This window comes from Apiospora hydei (assembly GCF_038363865.1).
Source record: "Apiospora hydei strain CBS 114990 chromosome Unknown utg000007l_segment0_segment0, whole genome shotgun sequence".
In the NCBI taxonomy this organism is placed as follows: Eukaryota; Fungi; Ascomycota; class Sordariomycetes; order Amphisphaeriales; family Apiosporaceae; genus Apiospora; species Apiospora hydei.
In genome coordinates this window covers 3921678-3939547 of record NW_027117366.1, presented here as the reverse complement: position 1 = coordinate 3939547, position 17870 = coordinate 3921678, and the positions used below count along the sequence as shown (strand labels likewise).

At 55.8% G+C, this 17870-nt stretch overlaps 9 protein-coding genes across 9 annotated transcripts; 5 read left to right on the top strand and 4 right to left on the bottom strand.

Moving 5' to 3' along the window:
- Window positions 1-396: 396 nt before the first annotated feature.
- On the top strand, window positions 397-900 carry PG997_010379 (ribosomal protein L36-domain-containing protein; the record flags this gene model as incomplete). The annotated part of the gene is made up of 2 exons (XM_066814694.1): window positions 397-678; window positions 811-900. The coding sequence occupies 2 exons, from the start codon at window positions 397-399 to the stop codon at window positions 898-900; spliced, it is 372 nt and encodes a 123-aa protein (XP_066666656.1).
- A 359-nt stretch (window positions 901-1259) lies between these two features.
- Window positions 1260-1754, bottom strand: PG997_010378 (uncharacterized protein; the record flags this gene model as incomplete). Its single annotated transcript, XM_066814693.1, has 3 exons — window positions 1260-1334; window positions 1400-1540; window positions 1608-1754. The coding sequence occupies 3 exons, from the start codon at window positions 1752-1754 to the stop codon at window positions 1260-1262; spliced, it is 363 nt and encodes a 120-aa protein (XP_066666655.1).
- A 447-nt stretch (window positions 1755-2201) lies between these two features.
- Window positions 2202-3065, top strand: PG997_010377 (acyl-CoA N-acyltransferase; the record flags this gene model as incomplete). Its single annotated transcript, XM_066814692.1, has 3 exons — window positions 2202-2311; window positions 2390-2713; window positions 2795-3065. 3 exons carry the CDS (start codon window positions 2202-2204, stop codon window positions 3063-3065), a joined length of 705 nt encoding a protein of 234 aa, XP_066666654.1.
- A 1997-nt stretch (window positions 3066-5062) lies between these two features.
- On the top strand, window positions 5063-5686 carry PG997_010376 (plac8 family; the record flags this gene model as incomplete). Its single annotated transcript, XM_066814691.1, has 2 exons — window positions 5063-5216; window positions 5301-5686. 2 exons carry the CDS (start codon window positions 5063-5065, stop codon window positions 5684-5686), a joined length of 540 nt encoding a protein of 179 aa, XP_066666653.1.
- A 1481-nt stretch (window positions 5687-7167) lies between these two features.
- Window positions 7168-8997, bottom strand: PG997_010375 (Threonine dehydratase- mitochondrial; the record flags this gene model as incomplete). Its single annotated transcript, XM_066814690.1, has 2 exons — window positions 7168-8490; window positions 8566-8997. 2 exons carry the CDS (start codon window positions 8995-8997, stop codon window positions 7168-7170), a joined length of 1755 nt encoding a protein of 584 aa, XP_066666652.1.
- A 1267-nt stretch (window positions 8998-10264) lies between these two features.
- Window positions 10265-11187, top strand: PG997_010374 (mitochondrial hypoxia responsive domain containing protein; the record flags this gene model as incomplete). Its single annotated transcript, XM_066814689.1, has 4 exons — window positions 10265-10305; window positions 10390-10457; window positions 10672-10892; window positions 10924-11187. 4 exons carry the CDS (start codon window positions 10265-10267, stop codon window positions 11185-11187), a joined length of 594 nt encoding a protein of 197 aa, XP_066666651.1.
- Window positions 11188-11637: 450 nt separating this feature from the next.
- Window positions 11638-13650, bottom strand: PG997_010373 (restriction of telomere capping 5; the record flags this gene model as incomplete). Its single annotated transcript, XM_066814688.1, has 3 exons — window positions 11638-12804; window positions 12839-13501; window positions 13594-13650. The coding sequence occupies 3 exons, from the start codon at window positions 13648-13650 to the stop codon at window positions 11638-11640; spliced, it is 1887 nt and encodes a 628-aa protein (XP_066666650.1).
- Window positions 13651-14946: 1296 nt separating this feature from the next.
- Window positions 14947-15663, top strand: PG997_010372 (uncharacterized protein; the record flags this gene model as incomplete). The annotated part of the gene is made up of 1 exon (XM_066814687.1): window positions 14947-15663. One exon carries the CDS (start codon window positions 14947-14949, stop codon window positions 15661-15663), a length of 717 nt encoding a protein of 238 aa, XP_066666649.1.
- Window positions 15664-15916: 253 nt separating this feature from the next.
- Window positions 15917-17221, bottom strand: PG997_010371 (uncharacterized protein; the record flags this gene model as incomplete). The annotated part of the gene is made up of 1 exon (XM_066814686.1): window positions 15917-17221. One exon carries the CDS (start codon window positions 17219-17221, stop codon window positions 15917-15919), a length of 1305 nt encoding a protein of 434 aa, XP_066666648.1.
- Between the last annotated feature and the right edge of the window lie 649 nt (window positions 17222-17870).

The window sequence follows — 17870 nt, the reverse complement described above, 5'->3', positions numbered from 1 at the left end:
CCTTTCGGATAAGCGACTTGTTTGCCATCCTTTCCGTGTCTAGTATGAACAGCGACAAGCATCAAGACGCCAGTGCTACTCGGTCTTGTCAAGTTAACATCGCCCACTGTAAAATATCCCCTTCACGACTTTTTATGCCCACAGTACATACAGAACGAACCAATATCCCCAAAGTTGCTTGATACCTCGGCCCCGACTCCGGGGTAAAGCGGGTTTCGGGTTATGTGCATATCGCGGGTCATGAAGCAGCTTATCGGGGAGCCTAGTTTTTCCGGCCAGCTTCAATCGGCCCATGCCGGAACCTCGAATTTGGATGTTTGGCTCAATTGATCGGTTGGCATTGAGATCAAACCACCCACGCCAGGCGGCCACACATCAATCCACCACGAGACGACCATGTGCAACCCGTCGATCGCCCGGTCGAAGACCACCGCGGCCATGTCGCTCCTCTCCTCGTCCATGCGGTCCATGACCCTGGCCTCCTCGAGACCCGCCGCCTTCCGTGCTGCCGCCACCAAGCAGCCGATGCGCTGCATTTCCCACGCCGTGATGCGATCCGTCGCTCGGCCGACCACCGCCCTGACGACGGCGGCTAAGGCGCTTCAGCCTACGATACAACAGCAGACGCGGGGGATGAAGGTGCACAGTTCGGTCAAGAAGCGATGCGAACACTGCAAGGTACGTCACGGCAGGGAGAAAGGGACCGCGGGGATTTTCTTGCGGGAGATCTACTTGCGAATATCGACCGTCGTCTCGATCTCTCAGCTATGCGAAACGAATTATCGGGGCTAACATTGCTGCTTCTTCTAGGTGGTACGAAGGAAGGCGAACAAGAGACACCGAGGATATCTGTACATCATCTGCAGCGCGAACCCGCGTCACAAGCAACGGCAAGGGTAAACTGGTCGGGCTCAATTGGAAAAGCAATCGACCAGTGACGAATTGGAGCGGACGATATCCTCCGACGATTCAAGGCATACCCTCAGAGATACACGAACCACACCCCGACGGAGTTGTAACGCTAGATATCACGAAACATGTACATTTACGGCAGACGCAGAAGGGAACATTCTACTAGACGCAAGCGACACGCAGCAGTAGCAGCATCTAGCAGAGAAGGGCAGCATTGGGCGTTGTGCGTTGGGCGAAAGAAATTCGAGGCAGCGGAGAGGACCTGTAGACAACGGGCTTGAAGCTGTAACAATTGTATTTCCTCTCCTGCATGGGAGGCGCCAACCAGCCCAGACACTGAACCAAATCTACATTCCACCAATATACCTCTCCATGGCCTCCCACTCGGTCTTGCCGGTGGACAAGAGATATCTAATGTGACCCTGCGTGCGAAACAGTCAGAAACCAGCCATTGGCGTCGATGCTTTGTACCAAGACTTTTGCTTACCAGGTCTGCGACGCCGCGATGCCTCTCAAATTCGGCCCGCGCGAAGTTGCGTGTCTCATTTCTTGTGGTTACATCTTTGATATGGCCTGTGCCTCGGAGTATAGTTCGGTATAGAGCCAGAACTTTCGACCTTTGGAGAAACTGTATACATGTGTAAATGACTTGCCTTCTACTGAATATATGAATGGGTTGTGTAGGAGATACATACGTGCTCTAAGCTGAGGGTTGCGCCGAGGCGTCCACCACTACCACCACCTCGACGAGGGGCCTCTGTCGCATAGCTTCGGATGCCGCGAAGTAGGGAGGACGACCTTCCCACCAAGGAGGCAGCCCGGCTCACCGTCGAATAGCGCATATCCAATGCGGGATCTAGAAGAAGCTTCAAGGCATCGGACTTCTTTTATGAAACGCTTTTACAAGTGAAGCATGGGACAGTATATGCCAATGGTCTGGGTTGATGACGACGGACGACTGGGATTCGAGATGCCAAATTCTATGTAGATGCCGAGAAAAGAAACTGGAGCTGCTGGGAAGAGCTAACGTGGGGGTATGCATCTATTGGGGTGGAGACATAATGCTGGGAAGGTGTTTCCGCATACGGTGAGAGAGAGCAGCATCAGCCAATTCGACTCCTAGACCTGACCTTTCCTGGACCAACTTGAAGAGAGATTCGATACGGTTTCCTTATACATGGGCATCACATATCAATAATACGGGCTATCATTCACGTTCGTTGCGGGCACTTGTTTAGATTGCCCTTTTACAGGTAACGCGCAATAAGAGGTAATCGAGCTCGTCCATAATGGCGACTGCCAATAGGAGACAGAAGCGCAAGCGTGGCGAGCCCACCCCTATCGAGCTGGTGAACAAGAAAGACGATGCACAGTTCATAGCAGACCATCTACGTCCCAGGTAAGTTGGTTTTATAGCACACCACCAAACCTTACCGCATACCCTGCATCATGCAACTGACTAACACCACCGCTGCAGCCCAGACTGGAACAAGTGGACGCACCCCAAGACGCAAGAGGCCTACTCCCTCAGCCTGGTCGGAGCGCCCCGGCTGAGCGAGGCCGACCTCGAGGCGTGCCTGGCGCTGGTGGAGGAGACCAGCCGCGCCGACTACGAGCCCTCGTCCATGGGCTGGAAGCCGGGCCAGAAGCGGGCCGAGATGAAGTCGCCGGAGCTCCGGTACGTCCTGGTCCGGGACGGCAAGGGCGGGATCCGCGGCTTCACGTCGCTCATGCCGACGTACGAGGAGGGGCAGCCGGTTGTCTATTGCTACGAGATCCACCTCAAGCCGGAACTGCAAGGGTATGTTTTTGACTACATACCTACCATGATGGCCAATAAATAGGGGCATCTTATTGAATTACTAACTAATATTTACCACAGAACCGGTCTGGGACGGCAGCTCCTCGGGTACCACGAGCAGGTGGCCCGGCACACGCCGACGGTCGGGAAGGTGATGCTGACGTGCTTCCTGAGCAACGACCGGGCGCTCGCCTTCTACCGGAGGCTGGGCTTCGAGAAGGACGAGATTTCGCCGGAGCCGCGGAAGCTCCGGTTCGGCAAGGTGTTTGTGCCGGACTACGTGATTATGAGCAAAGGGGTTGTCAACGAGGTAGATGCGGATGCGGATGCAGGTGCAGATGTGGCATCGTGACATATGGCATGACTGAGTATGATGAGAGACCTTCACATTTTTGTATTGATGGCAATGGCATGGCAGGCGGCTTCAGCATTGACTGGTTTTTGTATATATGACTGCCCAACATAGAATGCAGGACGGATGGGACTGATGGGTGGGTGGCTTATTGAAGTGAGAAGCCCCCAGATGTGTACTCACTCCTGCGTCCTATTGCATAATCAGCCTGCAATACACCAGTACATATTCCTGCGTTGGTAATAGGCAAGACATTGAACATTGTGTCGTTCTACTCGGCATGGATCCTGGGCTTCCTGGCATCCAGTCTCATTCCTGCGGGCGGGTCGAAGCGAAGGGCGGAAATCGGAACGCAAGCCGCAATTTCGCAGCTCATGTGGGATTGGACTCTGACGCCATGTCATCTTTTGGGCGGGTTCCTTGGCGCAGATCTCCCAGCAATCAGGACCAGGCAGTTGACATCTACGGGCACGTACAGACATGTATGCACGCATGTGCGGTCCGTATCCGTGCATGTAGTAGTCCGTAAGCCAGGAAGATCTGCCGAAAGTGGCCAATGGAATCCTACCCAAAGTTTTCTTTCTTGAACCGAAGGTGCTCAGTTGAAGTAACAAAATCATTCTTCTGTTCTCCTTCTTGAGTTCGGTCTAATATGGGCTACAAATTGCTCTCATCAGCCCTAGGACGCTAAAACGCGTAGGCTCCAGGGGCTAAGACGCGCTACTAGAGTCCCTTGGTCCCCCAATCCCCTAACTAGCACAGCTCACTCACCTGCAGCCGGCGGGGCGTTGGGCGTTACCGAGTCGCTTGCAGCTGCAGTGCGTTGTGCAGTTCTGGTGCAGCCACCACTCAGCCTCAGACTCGGCTCCTCGAGGAATCGTCCCTGATTCGACGGCGGTTTGGGGTTTGGGGGATGTTCGCTGGACTCGCCCAGGCGCGAGCCAATGCAGATCGACACCACCTAACCTAAAAAGTCAAAAGAAGGAACCATGCCCTTGGTGCTTACTTGGCTTGTCCTTTTTTGGTCTGGATGTCGACGCCTCTTGCCAGCATCAGTGTATCAATAGTGCCTTACACAGAAGGCATCGATCATCGAGTCTCCGAATTCCAGGGGCTGGTTCTAGATTGCACTGGCCCGAGGCTAGGTAGCTTCTCCCGTCGACCATCAGCATCATCTTGTCGTATGATGAACCACCTCAGCATACTTGTACATGCCCCGTGAAGCGAAGGAATGTGACAGAATATCAACGCAACCGGCACTCCATCATCGACAACTAGGCCCGAAATAAGCTTCAAGGTGCCCGATCCCTCAACCATGACCATGCGGCAAATCATGCGTTACAACCCGTTGTTCTCGCCTACCTACAGCCCTTCATGACTGGGGAACCTAGACACTTGCCATGAGGATCGTGTATAAATAGGTACCTACACACCGTATGTAATCACGGCATTGACCGTGTGTTCCCACTTCATCTCCTCCACAGCCAGACTAGCATGACACTGGAATATTTCGGCGAGAAGGCGCCGTTTGCCTAGACGGAGCACGCATGGCACTTCCTACTTTTCGCTTTCAGCTGTGCCGCATTCTCTTTCAGCCCCCCCCATGGCGGCAGCGGCGTGCATGTGGCATGGGCAGCTCAGCCCAACGCCTTCCCCGTGGGAATTACCAGGTAGGTCGATGCCAGGTAGGTACACATGAACAGGTCAATAATAAATGCAATCGCGCCCCCAATCCAACACACTTCCCATTCTTGCTTGGTCTGTTGTCTCTCTCCCTCTCTTTTGCCAGATCCATCGTCCCCATCTCTCCTCTCTCCAGCAGCAGACATACAGATCTGCATCACTCACAACAAGTCATATTGCTGTACTGCTTTCTTCTGCATTGTTGTTAGTGTTACCAGCATCGCTTCCAGCCTACACATAACTCTGCATCGGCCTTTTTACCACACACTTACACGCACACACACCACACAACCTCCAACAACACCACAGCCAAGATGGAGCAACAACAGTATCAGAACCAAACCCCCATGCAGGCAGAGCACCAACCCATGCCGTCCCAGCAGCTCCAAGGCGGCGAGTGGCAGTCTAACTTGTGCGACTGCTCGCCTTGCGGCTCCTGTGTCTTGGGCACATTCGTCCCCTGTCTCTGTAAGTTGATTGACTACCCGTTGGAAACATCCACACAACCCACACCCAATGCCCGGTATGATGCTAACACAACTGCAAAAACAGTGGTCGGCAGGACGGCGGACCGCATGCGCGACCCCACAATGCAGACGGCGGACACGCTCAACAGCGACTGCCTGATCCACGGCATCCTGATGTGGACCCTGGGCGCGGGCTGGGTCTACTCAATGCTGAAGCGGACCGAGATCCGCGAGCGGTTCGGGATCCCCGGCTCCGGCTTCGGCGACTGCTGCACCTCGTACTGGTGCCCGTGCTGCGCCGTCATCCAGCAGGACAAGGAGGTCCAGGCGCGCCTGCCCGGCGGCGGCCCCGTCGACAGCCAGTACCAAGCCCAGCCCCAGATGGAGATGGCAGCCGCGCCCCAGCAAGCCGGTAAGGACGGAGCAGGAGGCGTGGGCCAGTACCAGCCGCAGCAGGGTGGTCACCAGTAGCAGCAGGGTGGACCTACTCGGGCGACCAGGGTGAGGAAGGACGTGTTGCGTAGTTTGAGGTCTTGAGAAAAATCCGCGTGTGTCATCATGGATAACAACGGGATTTGGCGTTGGGTATGGGGGGCTGCTGTTTGCTGTTGTGTTGCTTACTCTCTCATTCTCCTTTGATACCACCTTAAGAAGCATTGATGATAAGCCAAAAGGTTGCTAGGTCTAATACGAATACATACTCATTCGATTTCCTGACGAGATCATCTCATTGTTTTCCGTTGGATACTCCATGGGTCATAGCACTGGCATCTCACTTGCTGTCCCTTACTCCCGAGCGTGAACGTCTGCGGTTACGACGATGGGTCACGAGATTGGAAGCGGGCGGTGGTCTATTTCAACCAGTATTGGAAGCCAGTTGATTCAATGGATGTTCTCGCATACGGGGTTTATCAAAGTGTCGAGTCTCTGGTTGGTAATGTACCTGGTATCAGTCCAGGTAGGGGTGTGATAGAGGTTCGATTGCCTCTTACCTCCACGTCCCAGTTTCTGGGAGACCCAAATGGTGATGCGAAGGATGCTTTCTGACAGGCAAAGATTGGAGAGAGGGAGAGAGAGCGAGCCCATCTGTTTCTCTTACTAGGATGGGTATTCTCATCACTGGGTCGATCGCGAAACATACAAAATTGAGATTGCGCGTGTGATCCTGCAAAACCCTCCGAGATATCGATTTGCTCTTGGACGCGGGGGGTATCATTCGACGGCAGGAAAAAGGGGGACACGTGGTGGTGGACCTCCGGGTCGGCCCTGAAGAAGAGGTTGCTAACATGATAAGTAATATCTCGTTGCCCGATTGAGAGGTAAGAAGTCCCATCGTAATTCGAGGACGGCACAGCGTCCCCCCCCCTCCCTAATATCAAATCCCGATTTCGTCAAGGACACATGAACCGAATGGCCATTACATCCCAGGAGAAGGCTTGAAGTGACCAATATGTGGTCTTGATGGCCTTTCGGACACGCGGCCGTTGCGAACTGGTGCGATCTCTTTCACGACCCGAGAGATGTTGATGGTGTCCAGGAACGGGCTTTGGTAAAGCGGCCGTGGAATGCATAAAAGGCACCATCACCTATCGTATCTGAATGCCCGCGGAAAGATCCCTACGTGGGCAGGCCAAGTAGAGAACAGCATAGCCCAACAAACACATCACCAGGGAGACCATTCATCTAATCGATGTCTATGAATTGCATGGTCGTTCGTTTTAAGCTACGCTAAAGAGGTATCGAATGAGGAAAGAAGCCCATTTTCGCACTGCCCCCGAGCTCAATAAAAGACCGACCGACTCCCCTCCGAACGCCCCGATATTAAACCCTTTGCATGATCCCTGATGTTTTTCTATGTGTGAACCCTCGTATCTAAGGAAGTTTCTCTTTTGACTCTAGCCGGCCTAGCTTTTGAATATGTCGTGTAGGTTGTTTCTTGTTGTTGGGAAAGCCTAGTCGGCACGGAGGAACGTCTTGAAGACCGGGTCGTCGGTGCAGTCCTTGTAGGGGTATCCGATCTGCTTGAGGAACTTCTCGAGCTCCTGGACCTCGGCGCACTGGATGGCCGCGACGATCTCGCCGACGTCGCCGCCGCTGTTGCGGTACTGGAACAGGCTGATGTTGTAGTCGGTGCGGAGCGTCATGAGGAACTTCTGGAGCGCGCCGGGCCGCTCGGGGAAGGTGAACATGTAGACGCGCTCGTCGGGCACGGTGGAGCGGCCGCCCACGAGGTACCGGATGTGCGACTTGGCCAGCTCGTTCCCCGAGAGGTCCGTGACCGACATGTTGGCGGCGCCGATGCGCTCCGTCAGGCGCTGCAGCTCCGTCGCGCGCTCGCTCACGGGCGCCAGCAGCGAGATGCCCACCAGCACGTTGGCGACGTCGTCGTGGGAGTACCGGTACGAGAACTCGGTCACGTTGTGGGGCATGATGCAGTCGATCAGCTCGGCGAAGGCGCCGGGGCGCTCGGGGATGCGCACCGAGAGGAGGGCCTCCTTGCCCTCGCCCAGGGTGGCGCGCTCGCCGACGAAGCGGAGGCGGTCGAAATTCATGTTGGCGCCGCTGAGGATGGCGACGAGCGAACGGTTCACGTTGCTCGAGGGGTTCTGGGCGACCCACTTCTTGAGACCGGCCACGGCCAGGGCGCCGGCCGGCTCCACGATGGAGCGCGTGTCCTCGAAGACGTCCTTGATGGCGGCGCACGTCTCGTCCTTGTTGACCTGGACGATCTCGTCGACGACCTCCTGGCAGATGCGGAAGGTCTCCTCGCCCACCGTCTTGACGGCGGCGCCGTCGGCGAAGAAGCCCACGTCCTTGAGGACCACGCGCTCGCCCTTTTCCAGGGATAGCGCCATGGCGTTGGCGTCGTTCTGCTCGACACCGATGATCTTGATGTGGGGGTACATGCGCCGGATGTAGACGCCGATGCCGGCGATCAGACCGCCGCCGCCGACGCAGCAGAAGATGGCCTCGGTCTTGTTCAGGTTCGTCTGGCCGAGAAGCTCCGAGGCAATGGTGCCTTGGCCGGCAATGACGTAGGGGTCGTCAAAAGGGGGGATGTTGATGAGGCCGTGGGTTCGTTCCAGTCTCTGGCATTCGGCTTTGGCAGTATCGAAGTCGGGGCCGTGCAGGACGACGGTACCGCCCAGCCTCGAGACGTTGGCGTGCTTGATGTTGGGCGTTCCCTCGGGCATCACGATGGTGGCCGGGATCTTAAGCTTGCGGGCAGAATAGGCGACGCCCTGGGCGTGGTTTCCGGCGCTGCATGCTACGACCTGTTGATTCACCCAATCGGGTCAGTATTCTGTTTGGCAGACTAACAATGGCTCTGGGTAGGGCAGATTTCTTACTCCTTTCCAGCTTTGCTCTGGCGACAGATGGGCCATCTTGTTGTAGGCGCCGCGCAGCTTGAAGCTGAAGACGGGCTGCATGTCCTCGCGCTTGAGCAGCACATTGCATTCCAGTCTCCTGGACAGTGTGACGGCCGGGGTCAAGGGCGTCCTCTCGCATACGTCGTAAACGCGGCTTGTGTTGATCAGGCGGACATAGTCCGGGTGGCCGTTCGGCAGGAGGTAGTCCTCGGGCACCAGGGGCTCGGACCTGGTGGCCCGCGGCGGCGACGTGGGATTGACGCTGTATTCGGTCAGGGAGAGGCCGGACATGGAAGGTGTTTGGCGCGTGTGGCCGTTGGCGTGGTTGGCGGTGCCATTGGTCTGCGGTTCCTGGTCGGTTATGCCATTGGTCAGGACGGCACCATCCGTCGATGCTGCTGTTGACGCCATTGTGTGTTGGCGCTGGATTCGCTGGGGAAGTGGAAGTAGGCGCAGAGGTTGTAGATTCGGACAAAAAGCTGCTCGGGATCTACGACTAAGTAGAGTAGCCCCCGATAGGGCACTACGCCGTACAGGTAAATAAAGGCCTTGCATGGAGTCACAATGTCAGTTTTTCGCGTGCTAAATGAGAGAGGTTTCGCTTTGGTGAGAGAACAAAATCAATGCTCCTTCTACGACTGCAAATATATGAGACCGCACTACGACACCCAATATTATTCTTATTATACATACCTAGAGGGGCGTCTCTTTATTTCTATGCGTCGTACGTTATCTCGACCGCTTTCTGGAGACTTGAATGTATGCAATGCAGCGGCCCTGCTCTGCCCGAGTTCGGCGCGACTTCTGGGAATTTTCCCAGTGGCATGTGGGGCAGGCGCACCGTCAGCTTGCAGCAGTCAGAGTCATGGAGGGGCACTCGGGCAATTACCTAAAGATAGGCGCCCTGGCACCTTGCCATAACTGGACCCCTGACCTGAAGTTACGGCAAACGACAACTAACAGCAGTCAGGAATCATACGATGGAAGGCTTTGATCTACATATTGATGTATTCAATGTCGAGTTCAGATCCTACAGTTTGTACTTGAACGGTTACCACCGGCCAATTGACAACAACTTAATGTTCTGCATAGTGGCCCGGTGGCAGAACCCTATTGGCAATGAATGCACAGGTCATGTCTCCAAGCCATGCGTTTCTTGATGCGGGGGTCACTTGTGTGCACATACTTGCGTCAATCGGTGGCCTGGTATGCGGTAGGGAAGACTTGAGCTCCATTTCCGATCGAAAGCTGCCAGCAAGAAGTACTAGATGCAATTGAAAATGTCCTGCCTGTCGACACATCAATTGCTGTGTTCGTCCAAGCAGCTCTTATCGGTAAAACATTATCTATCAGGCACGCGATGGCATGATTCGAGGCCGCTCTTAAAGAATTAGAGCTCCAATTCGGTCTAGTGTGCAGCAAGCTCTCTCCCCGCGGCATGGCGCTTACAGCTGGGAGCATGGGTGTACTTACATAATTCTGCAGGGGTCCCATCCGCATATCCATGTCATCATCGTTTGATTTTCCGAACGGTATCGTGCCTTTTCCCCAATTGATAGACGAACGACCTGCAAATCCCGGGGAGAAATCGACGCCAACGCCCGGTCTTCTGCAACAAAACACTACCACCGAGAGTCACTAGGCAGATACAGGCGGGAAGCTACAGACCGACGCAATCATGGCCGACAAACCGATGCCCTCGTCCTTTGACGACGATAGGTAAGGTCGAATGTCTCCACCCCTCCTCGGTCCGCGTATCCCGACCAGAGAGACCTAGCTCACATGCAATACCTTCCACCACAGGGAATACCAGGAGACCGGCTCGCAGAAGGTCTGGCGCAAGCTGAAAGAGGAGCCATTGGTTCCGCTCGGTACGTTGTTCTGTTCCCCAACCTGCCCGTTGCACCTGTTGCCGTCGATCAACGACCCTATATTCGACCCCGGGCCACCTCGCCGACAGAGCTCCTCTACTTCTCCCCACCCTCGCACGCCAAACCCACGATGAGAACGATGAGAACGAAGCAGAACGACGAAACCCAGCTACTAAGCAAGCCCATCCACTGACCATCTTTTCTCCCCCCACAGGAACCCTCCTAACCTGCGCCGCCCTCTACAACGCCTGGCGCGGCATGCGCCGCGGCGACCACGCGCAAGTCCAGCGCATGTTCCGCGCCCGCATCGGCGCGCAGGCCTTTACGGTGTGCGCCATCGTCGCCGGCGGGGCCTACTATGGCAAGGACCGCGAGAAGCGCCAGGAGCTCATCAAGCTCGAGGCCCAGCAGCGCGCCGAGGAGCGCAACGCCAGAGTGGCTGCGCGAGCTCGAGATGCGCGACCAGGAGGAGCAGCAGCTGCAGGACCACATCAACCGGCGCCGGGAGCGGCGGCAGCAGCAGGCCCGCGAGGGCAAGACGGCAACATCGACAGCGGCGGCGTCCACACCGAGCGGAGAGACGACGTCGGACGCTGAGGGGCAGGTTCCTCTCGAGGGCAAGAAGGAGGGCTCGACTGTGCTGGGCGCTCTGTCGCAGTCGGGCAGTAGCTGGTTCGGCTCGGGGAAGAAGAAGGAAGATACCCCTTCATCTTCAGATGAGAAGAAATAGGAGAGAGGAGCAGAGAAGAAAAAGCACGAACATCTGGATTCAAAGATACCAAAAAAGAGATGTAATGTTGATTGCTTCGTAGGGGAGGAAGGGGAGAATGTTGCATACGGCTTTGCATTGCCTGAAAAAACTGTATATCCGCTCTGTATATATGTACGACTACAAAAAGAAAGGTCCAGGGAAGGGATTTGGAATCAATCATTACTACTGATGCCATTCAGCATGCCATTGGGGCCAACACACTACTAAGTACATATGACAAACACACAACTCGCTTGATCATTTTGTTTGATGAGAGGAGTATGATCGCTACCATGTATCAATGTTGCATGCGTCATGATTCTCCCCAACGCCGTGAAACCATTCTGTTCCTCACAAGCAGTGTGGCCATCGAATATGAAAGACAGCCGGTCATACCACACAGGGAACAAATCGCACGAGTTACCTAAATTAATTCATGGACCCCCCAGACCGGTTATTCCCAACCAACCCCGCCATCTCCAACAACGCCCGATCCGCCTCCCGATCCCCCGTCCCCAAATTAATCCGCCGCCGCGCCTCCGCCTCGCGGTGCTCCCACTCCCACCGCTCCCTCTGTCCCTTCGCCTCCTCGTCGCCCCCACAGCCCCAGACCTCAATGTCCTCGACCTGGAACCGGTCCTGGAAGTCGTAGCGGCGCGCGCTGCTCGTCGCGAACGCGCCGCCCCGCGACGTGTAGTCGTGCGTGAACACGCCGAACTCAAAACTCGAGTCGATCACGAGCGACACGGGGCCCAGGGTCCTGATCGTGGGATGCCGCGATTGGGTCGCGGCTTTGGGCGAGGGACAGCCGACCGTGATGCCCGGGAAGGCGGCGGGGGTCTTCGCGAAGGAGACGTAGTTCTGGTTCACGACCGAGGCGCGGAAGACGTCGTGCACGGGGCTTAGCTGGAACAGCAGCGTGTCGCTGTCGCCGAAGCACTCGCGGTGCGCCGCGCGCCAGGGCTGCTTGACCAGCACGCCGAAGACGACGCGGTCTTCGCTCCGGCCCGCGGGGCTGCCGTCGGGGAAGCGGCGGGGCGGGAGCGAGTCCATGAAGCTACCCTCGGCCCCTTGTGCGTGGTGGTGAGAATCGGAGGACTCGGTAAGCCGGGTGCCGGATACGAGAAGAAGGGTCGGGGCGCGCCAGTTGAAGACCTTGGTCTCGAAGCTGCCCATGGAGAAGCCTGCGTCGGCGCCCGAGTACAGCAGGCGCAGGCGGCGGAAAAGCTCGTTACCAGGGATGAAGAAGGAGAGCTGCGAAACAATGTTGGGGTTCAGGATGTGCTGTCCCTTATCCGGCAACAGTGGCGGCAGTGATGAGGAGGATGTTCTTACTCTCCTTATGGCGGGCGGCGATGGCGGCGGCGAGGCCGTCGTGTCGATATCGCTGCCGCTCTTGGTCCATTTGTGCTTCTTGGTGAAGTCGAGATTGCGCGAGAAGAGGAAGTGCTCGAACAGGGCGTTGAAGCCCTGGAACAGGAACGGCAAGTTGGCCGGGAGGATGCGCTGGAACTGCGCAAAGGTGATGCCGGGGGTCCGCTCAACATTGATGAGCGATGAGAGGATGCTGTTGGCCGTGTCGCGCAGCCCGTCCAGCTCGTCGCCCATGACTCGATCGGTGTAGGTGGACAATGTTTCCTGGGGGGCTCAGCGGCGCGATGAGCAGCAGCAGCATGATAAGGCGCCGGAAGTTGTCGGCCGGGATCATGGCGCCGTGGGTCGAGGCCGCGTGCAGATCGCCCGTCTTGAAGGAGTCGTTGAGGTCGAGCGAGTCGAGCGCGGCCAGCACAAGCTCATCATCATCCGCGTCTTCCACTCCCTCATCATCATCGTCGTCGCCAGCTTCGTCGACGGCGAAACCAGGCGCATGGCTCCTTCCCGCCATAGCGTCGTCTTCTCCTGCTTCTACTGTAGGCGACGCCGGCCGCTTCTCAATCTCTGACAGTTTCCGATCGTATACGGCCATGCTCTTGAACAGCAGCTTCCTACGCGTCGCCGCCCCCTTGGCCAGGCTCTTGGTGTATCTGTCGGTGAGGATGGCGACGCAGACAATCATCTGCTCGAAGCCCAGGACGGCGGGCGCGTCTTCGAGGAACGGGAAGGCGCCGATGTACGACAGCATCTGGAAGACGACGGGCGAGACATTGAGGACGTCGGGCAGCTCGAGGAACTTGGCGATGACATCTTCCTTGAGGTAGCGGATATGCTGTTCGTGGTCGGCTAGCGATCTGAAGTTGTCTTTGAAGCAGTACAGTTCAAGCGGTTCGAAGCATTTGCGTGCAAATTTCTCGGCCTAAGAACGCGCCAAAATGACACGGCCAATGTCAGTAGATGTTTTCCTTGGTCAATATTTGTCACCGAGGCGGGTTCGTTGCGGTTGCTTACCAGCTCAGCTGCGATATCCTCCTTGGAACGCACTTCTTCCGAATGGGCTTGTCCCATGGTGCATTGCGGATGGTGGGCTTCAGGATTGAAGCCGCTCAAGGACTAATCAAGTTGTCGTAAGTTGGAAGCATGCCCGACCTTGGATCGATATCAACAATGCGTTTCATCAAACAAGCTTGGACTTCGAAAAAACGGTGGTTGACCGTCCAGGAATGCAGGATAAGACGGGAAGATATACGTGCCTAGAGAGGGTCGTCGTGACGTACGTAGGGCCCGGTAGCTTGGCGAGCTCTGGTGGGGTGTTCCGGGCGACAGTCCCACTGGGCCACAGCGTTGGCATTGGCCTGCACTTCCCTAGAGGCTCGCTAAAGCACACTGCTGCAGCCTGCAAGTGCGCAACGGTTGGTCCCCGACCCCCGCACCCTCCCGAGTCAGTGCCAACAGCCAGATAGCTGGTACGAGACCTCATCAAGATCCGTGGGTAATGTCAGTTCATAATCTGTCATATCCTGATATTTCCATATCCTCGTGATAGTACTTTTGTCATAATGTGACTCCAATTACCTAAATCTAAGCAGCCAAGCTACGCCAAGCCGACGGTGCTCTTCTTGACCAGCAGTCGACTTGACACTCATCCCGAGTCTTCACCTACTTGCTCAAGGTGCTGGCAACTTACACGTCTACTTAAGTTGTGTCTTCCAAGTGGCTTTAACCTCGCAGCACTCAGGTCTTCTCAAGAGCCCCAAGTGTGCTAATTCGAGATGTAGTGAGGATAAGCAAGACTCCGAATGGGAATGTCAACGACGCCAATGTCATGTCCCGATTCACTGCGAGTTAGTTCTCAGCAATTGGTGTATGATTGGGAAGAACTCCTCTTGAGAAATCGAACAGCCTGGCTGTTTTCCATCAAGTGTGACTTGAACAGACTGACACCTTGTTTTTGGCTGTTCTGTCGTTAATGTTCCGTGTATATAAGAGAGTCCAAAGAATGCCATTCCATGCCCCTATCCAGGGTTCCCCTACCCATAACCAACAAAGAAACCCAACATAGATACTTGCTTACACAATGGCACAAGAATCATCTAACCATGTAGTGGCCGATGCCCCTGAAGGCACCGACACCAACCAAACATCAGAGGTAACATCCAGCTATTGCCCGCCCTCCCATGCTAACCTAGGCCGTCTCTACGACCTGCCCCCGAGCTCAGAATCGATATCTATGAATGGGTCCTGGCCGCCGACAACGCGACCTCCAGGGTCCGCACCCTGGTCTACGACTCGGAGCAGCGCGGCTTCCACATCCAGACCGCCCAGCTAGCATTCGTGCGGCCGGCGTCCTGGGGCCTGCTCGCCATGAACCCCGAGGCCCTGCATGAGGCCGTGCGGGCCCACTGGGTCCGGCTCCCCGCGCGCGTCGTCACGTCTCCCGGCGGCACCATCGCGCACCCGGATCTGGGGCTGCTGGACCAGCCCCTCGTATCACGGGCCGCGGGTGACTCCTGGTGGAACCCCGCAACGACCGTCTTCCACATTGACCAGCCCTCGCTAACATCACTTACCAACACCGTCGCGGCCGGGCTCACCAGCGCCGGCCGCTTCGAATGGATTACCGACCTGCTCCTGGACCGCCGCACCTTCGAGCACCTCTTCTGGCAGCCCCTGACCCCAGGGTCCAGCCGCCGCCTCCCCGACCCGCCCCTGGCCGCGCTTCCGGGCCTTCGCCGCCTCATCGTGGGCTTCCTGCGGCGGTGGCAGGACGTCGTCGTCATCGAGGGCCCGTATCGCGACGTGATCGAGGAGCTCCACGTCGCCATCCATTACGCCGCCGCAGCCAACGATGACGACGACGCCAATAACGAACCGAGCGTCTTGGCCGTCCAGGTCGGCCCGGGCCTGGCGCCATTTAGCCCCGTGTTTGGGATGATCATCTGTGAGACGGTCCTGCACACGATACCGTCGGTTCGCGCGCTGAACAGGGCCGGTGTTCAGGTCGTCTGGGCCGCTATACGGCAGGGGGTAACCAGGAGACAGGAGATCCAGATGGAGGAGGATCCCCTGGTAAGTGGATAGCTATACTGTAGGAAGTAGTCGCTTCTGTAGTATCAATTGAGTAAATTTAATCAATGTCGTGTTTCGTGATCTGGACTAGTCGGTCATGGGATAACTGGTGGGAATAGGATAACTCTGTAACTGGCTACCAATGGGATAGCTGGTGATAAGTAGTAGTAACCGCGATGATTCCAAGCCAGTTAAGTTGCTTAATATCGGAATAAACTAAGAGCATGTCGGATTGCCCATGACCGTCCAAGAGGAACCGGGCATTTTAGCCATCACTCCCTGCCTCATCATCCCATAAAGAGCCGAGCTTCTCCCCTTCGCCGCTATCGTCCTCGGTGTCGTAAGCGACCTTTTCCGCAAGCCCGGCCTCAACCGCGGCGGCCAGGACATCGGTGTGGCCGTCAGAGGTGAAGCAGACCTTCACGGTCTTTGCCGCCCCTTCGGCCTCTCCAGGTAACGGTGGCTGCGGCTGTCCGAGGTTGATGACTGCTCGAAGCACCTTGCGAAGGCTTTGCGTGTGAGCCTCATCACTTCGGTCCTCCAGCACTTGTACCGAGTTGATCACACAGAGCAAGTAGGGCGGGACCAAGGCCCGAAGCACGTGGAGCAAATTCAGGGTTGCATCGACGTCGTTACTCATCGGTCCCATCAGCTGTTCGACGTCCGAAAGTGCGAAATTAAATTTCATATCGGGATCTTCTTGAAGCAACAGAAGTTGAACAATAAATGATTTTATCATGTTCAACAGTATTTTCGGCGGTGATGGATATATACCTCGCGAGTCCCGGCTCTGTAAGGAACCAAAGTAGGATATGCACGGAATCTTGGCATTGTTCGCCAATCCCACCAGACAAGCGGCAGTCAGCATGTTCTGGTTGGGGTAGGGCACATTGTGTGGTCCCTGTATCCATATCCCATTAGATGCCAGGCTCGATGTCCAGCTGTTGAGATGCCGCTTGATCTGAATATCTACGGCAACTTTCAATGCTGTAGAGGTTAGGCCGACGAGCTCCTGCATCCTCTTGTTGTACTGTTCCGCGATAGGCTCCAGAAGCCCCAAAACATCGCTCACGGTGCAACAGTTAGCGCCTGTTGCTTTGTTGTCTGTTATCTGGTTCGTAGGGATTGCTGTGTCCTTTGGTATCGGTTCGGCCGGAACCCGGTCTTCGGCCACTGAAGATACTGCCCAATCAACGAGTGGAGGCTCGCTCAGTCTGTCCAGTGGATCGTCCGCTGATCTGTATGGTATCTGCTTGAATTTACTCTCGAAAACGCTTTGTACGTCGATCCCGAGTTTCTGTATAACCTGCGTAAGTGTCTGAACCTGCAATTGCATCTCCGACAGCCGCTGTCCAGTATCCCTTTGGAAGGCCAGATCGGCCTGCATATGGGCGCCATCGGCATGCTGCCTCATCCGATTCTCGATGGACTTGATCCGCTTGCGCTTCTCGGCGAACAATCCGTTGAAGGCCTGCTCATCAAAGCTCTTGACGAAGCGTTTCCATGAGGACTTAGACCATTGTGTGAATATCTCGGTCAGAAACTCAAACACAACGGTGTAAAGCTCCATGATGTGCCGTTGCATCATGGTATGGTCAGGGAAAAGGCCGATCAGACGGTTCCAATAGGCCATATCCTGACCAAGCTCTTCTAAGCTGCTGGACACCCCCTCGGCAAGTTTCTCATGATTCGTACAGGCCTGTTTTTGGGGTCAGATACGGCTTTGGAATACGGAGGTGACTTGACTGTTATCCAGAGGCTTACCGAGGCGATGGCAGATAATGAGCCAGTAAGGAGCGTGACATACTTTTCGTTGGTAGGGATCATTGAAACAAGCTTACTGTGAGACTGGAAAGTGTTGCAAAGACGCGTGAATGCTGTTTTAACTTTGCCCGTCTTGGTACCGTCTCGGTCTTCTCGCCACGTCGTAGATGCTCTCGTAACACACTGATGCAGGAGACGCAGACTCGGAGTTTCCCGTGACGTGTCTATTCGCTGGTCTGGCGGAAGGCTTTGGCAGAATGTTTCCCATGCCTTATAGAGCGCACGACTTTGCGAGATTAAAACCACTTCCTCATCTGGTATAAGGCTGTGATACAGTTAATATTTATCTATCAAGTCCCACCGAGCAGAATCCATGATTAAAAAAAAAGGGAAACAAATAATAACAGGAATCACGATGTGTAGAAGCAGTAAATGTGTAGCATAACGTGGAAGGA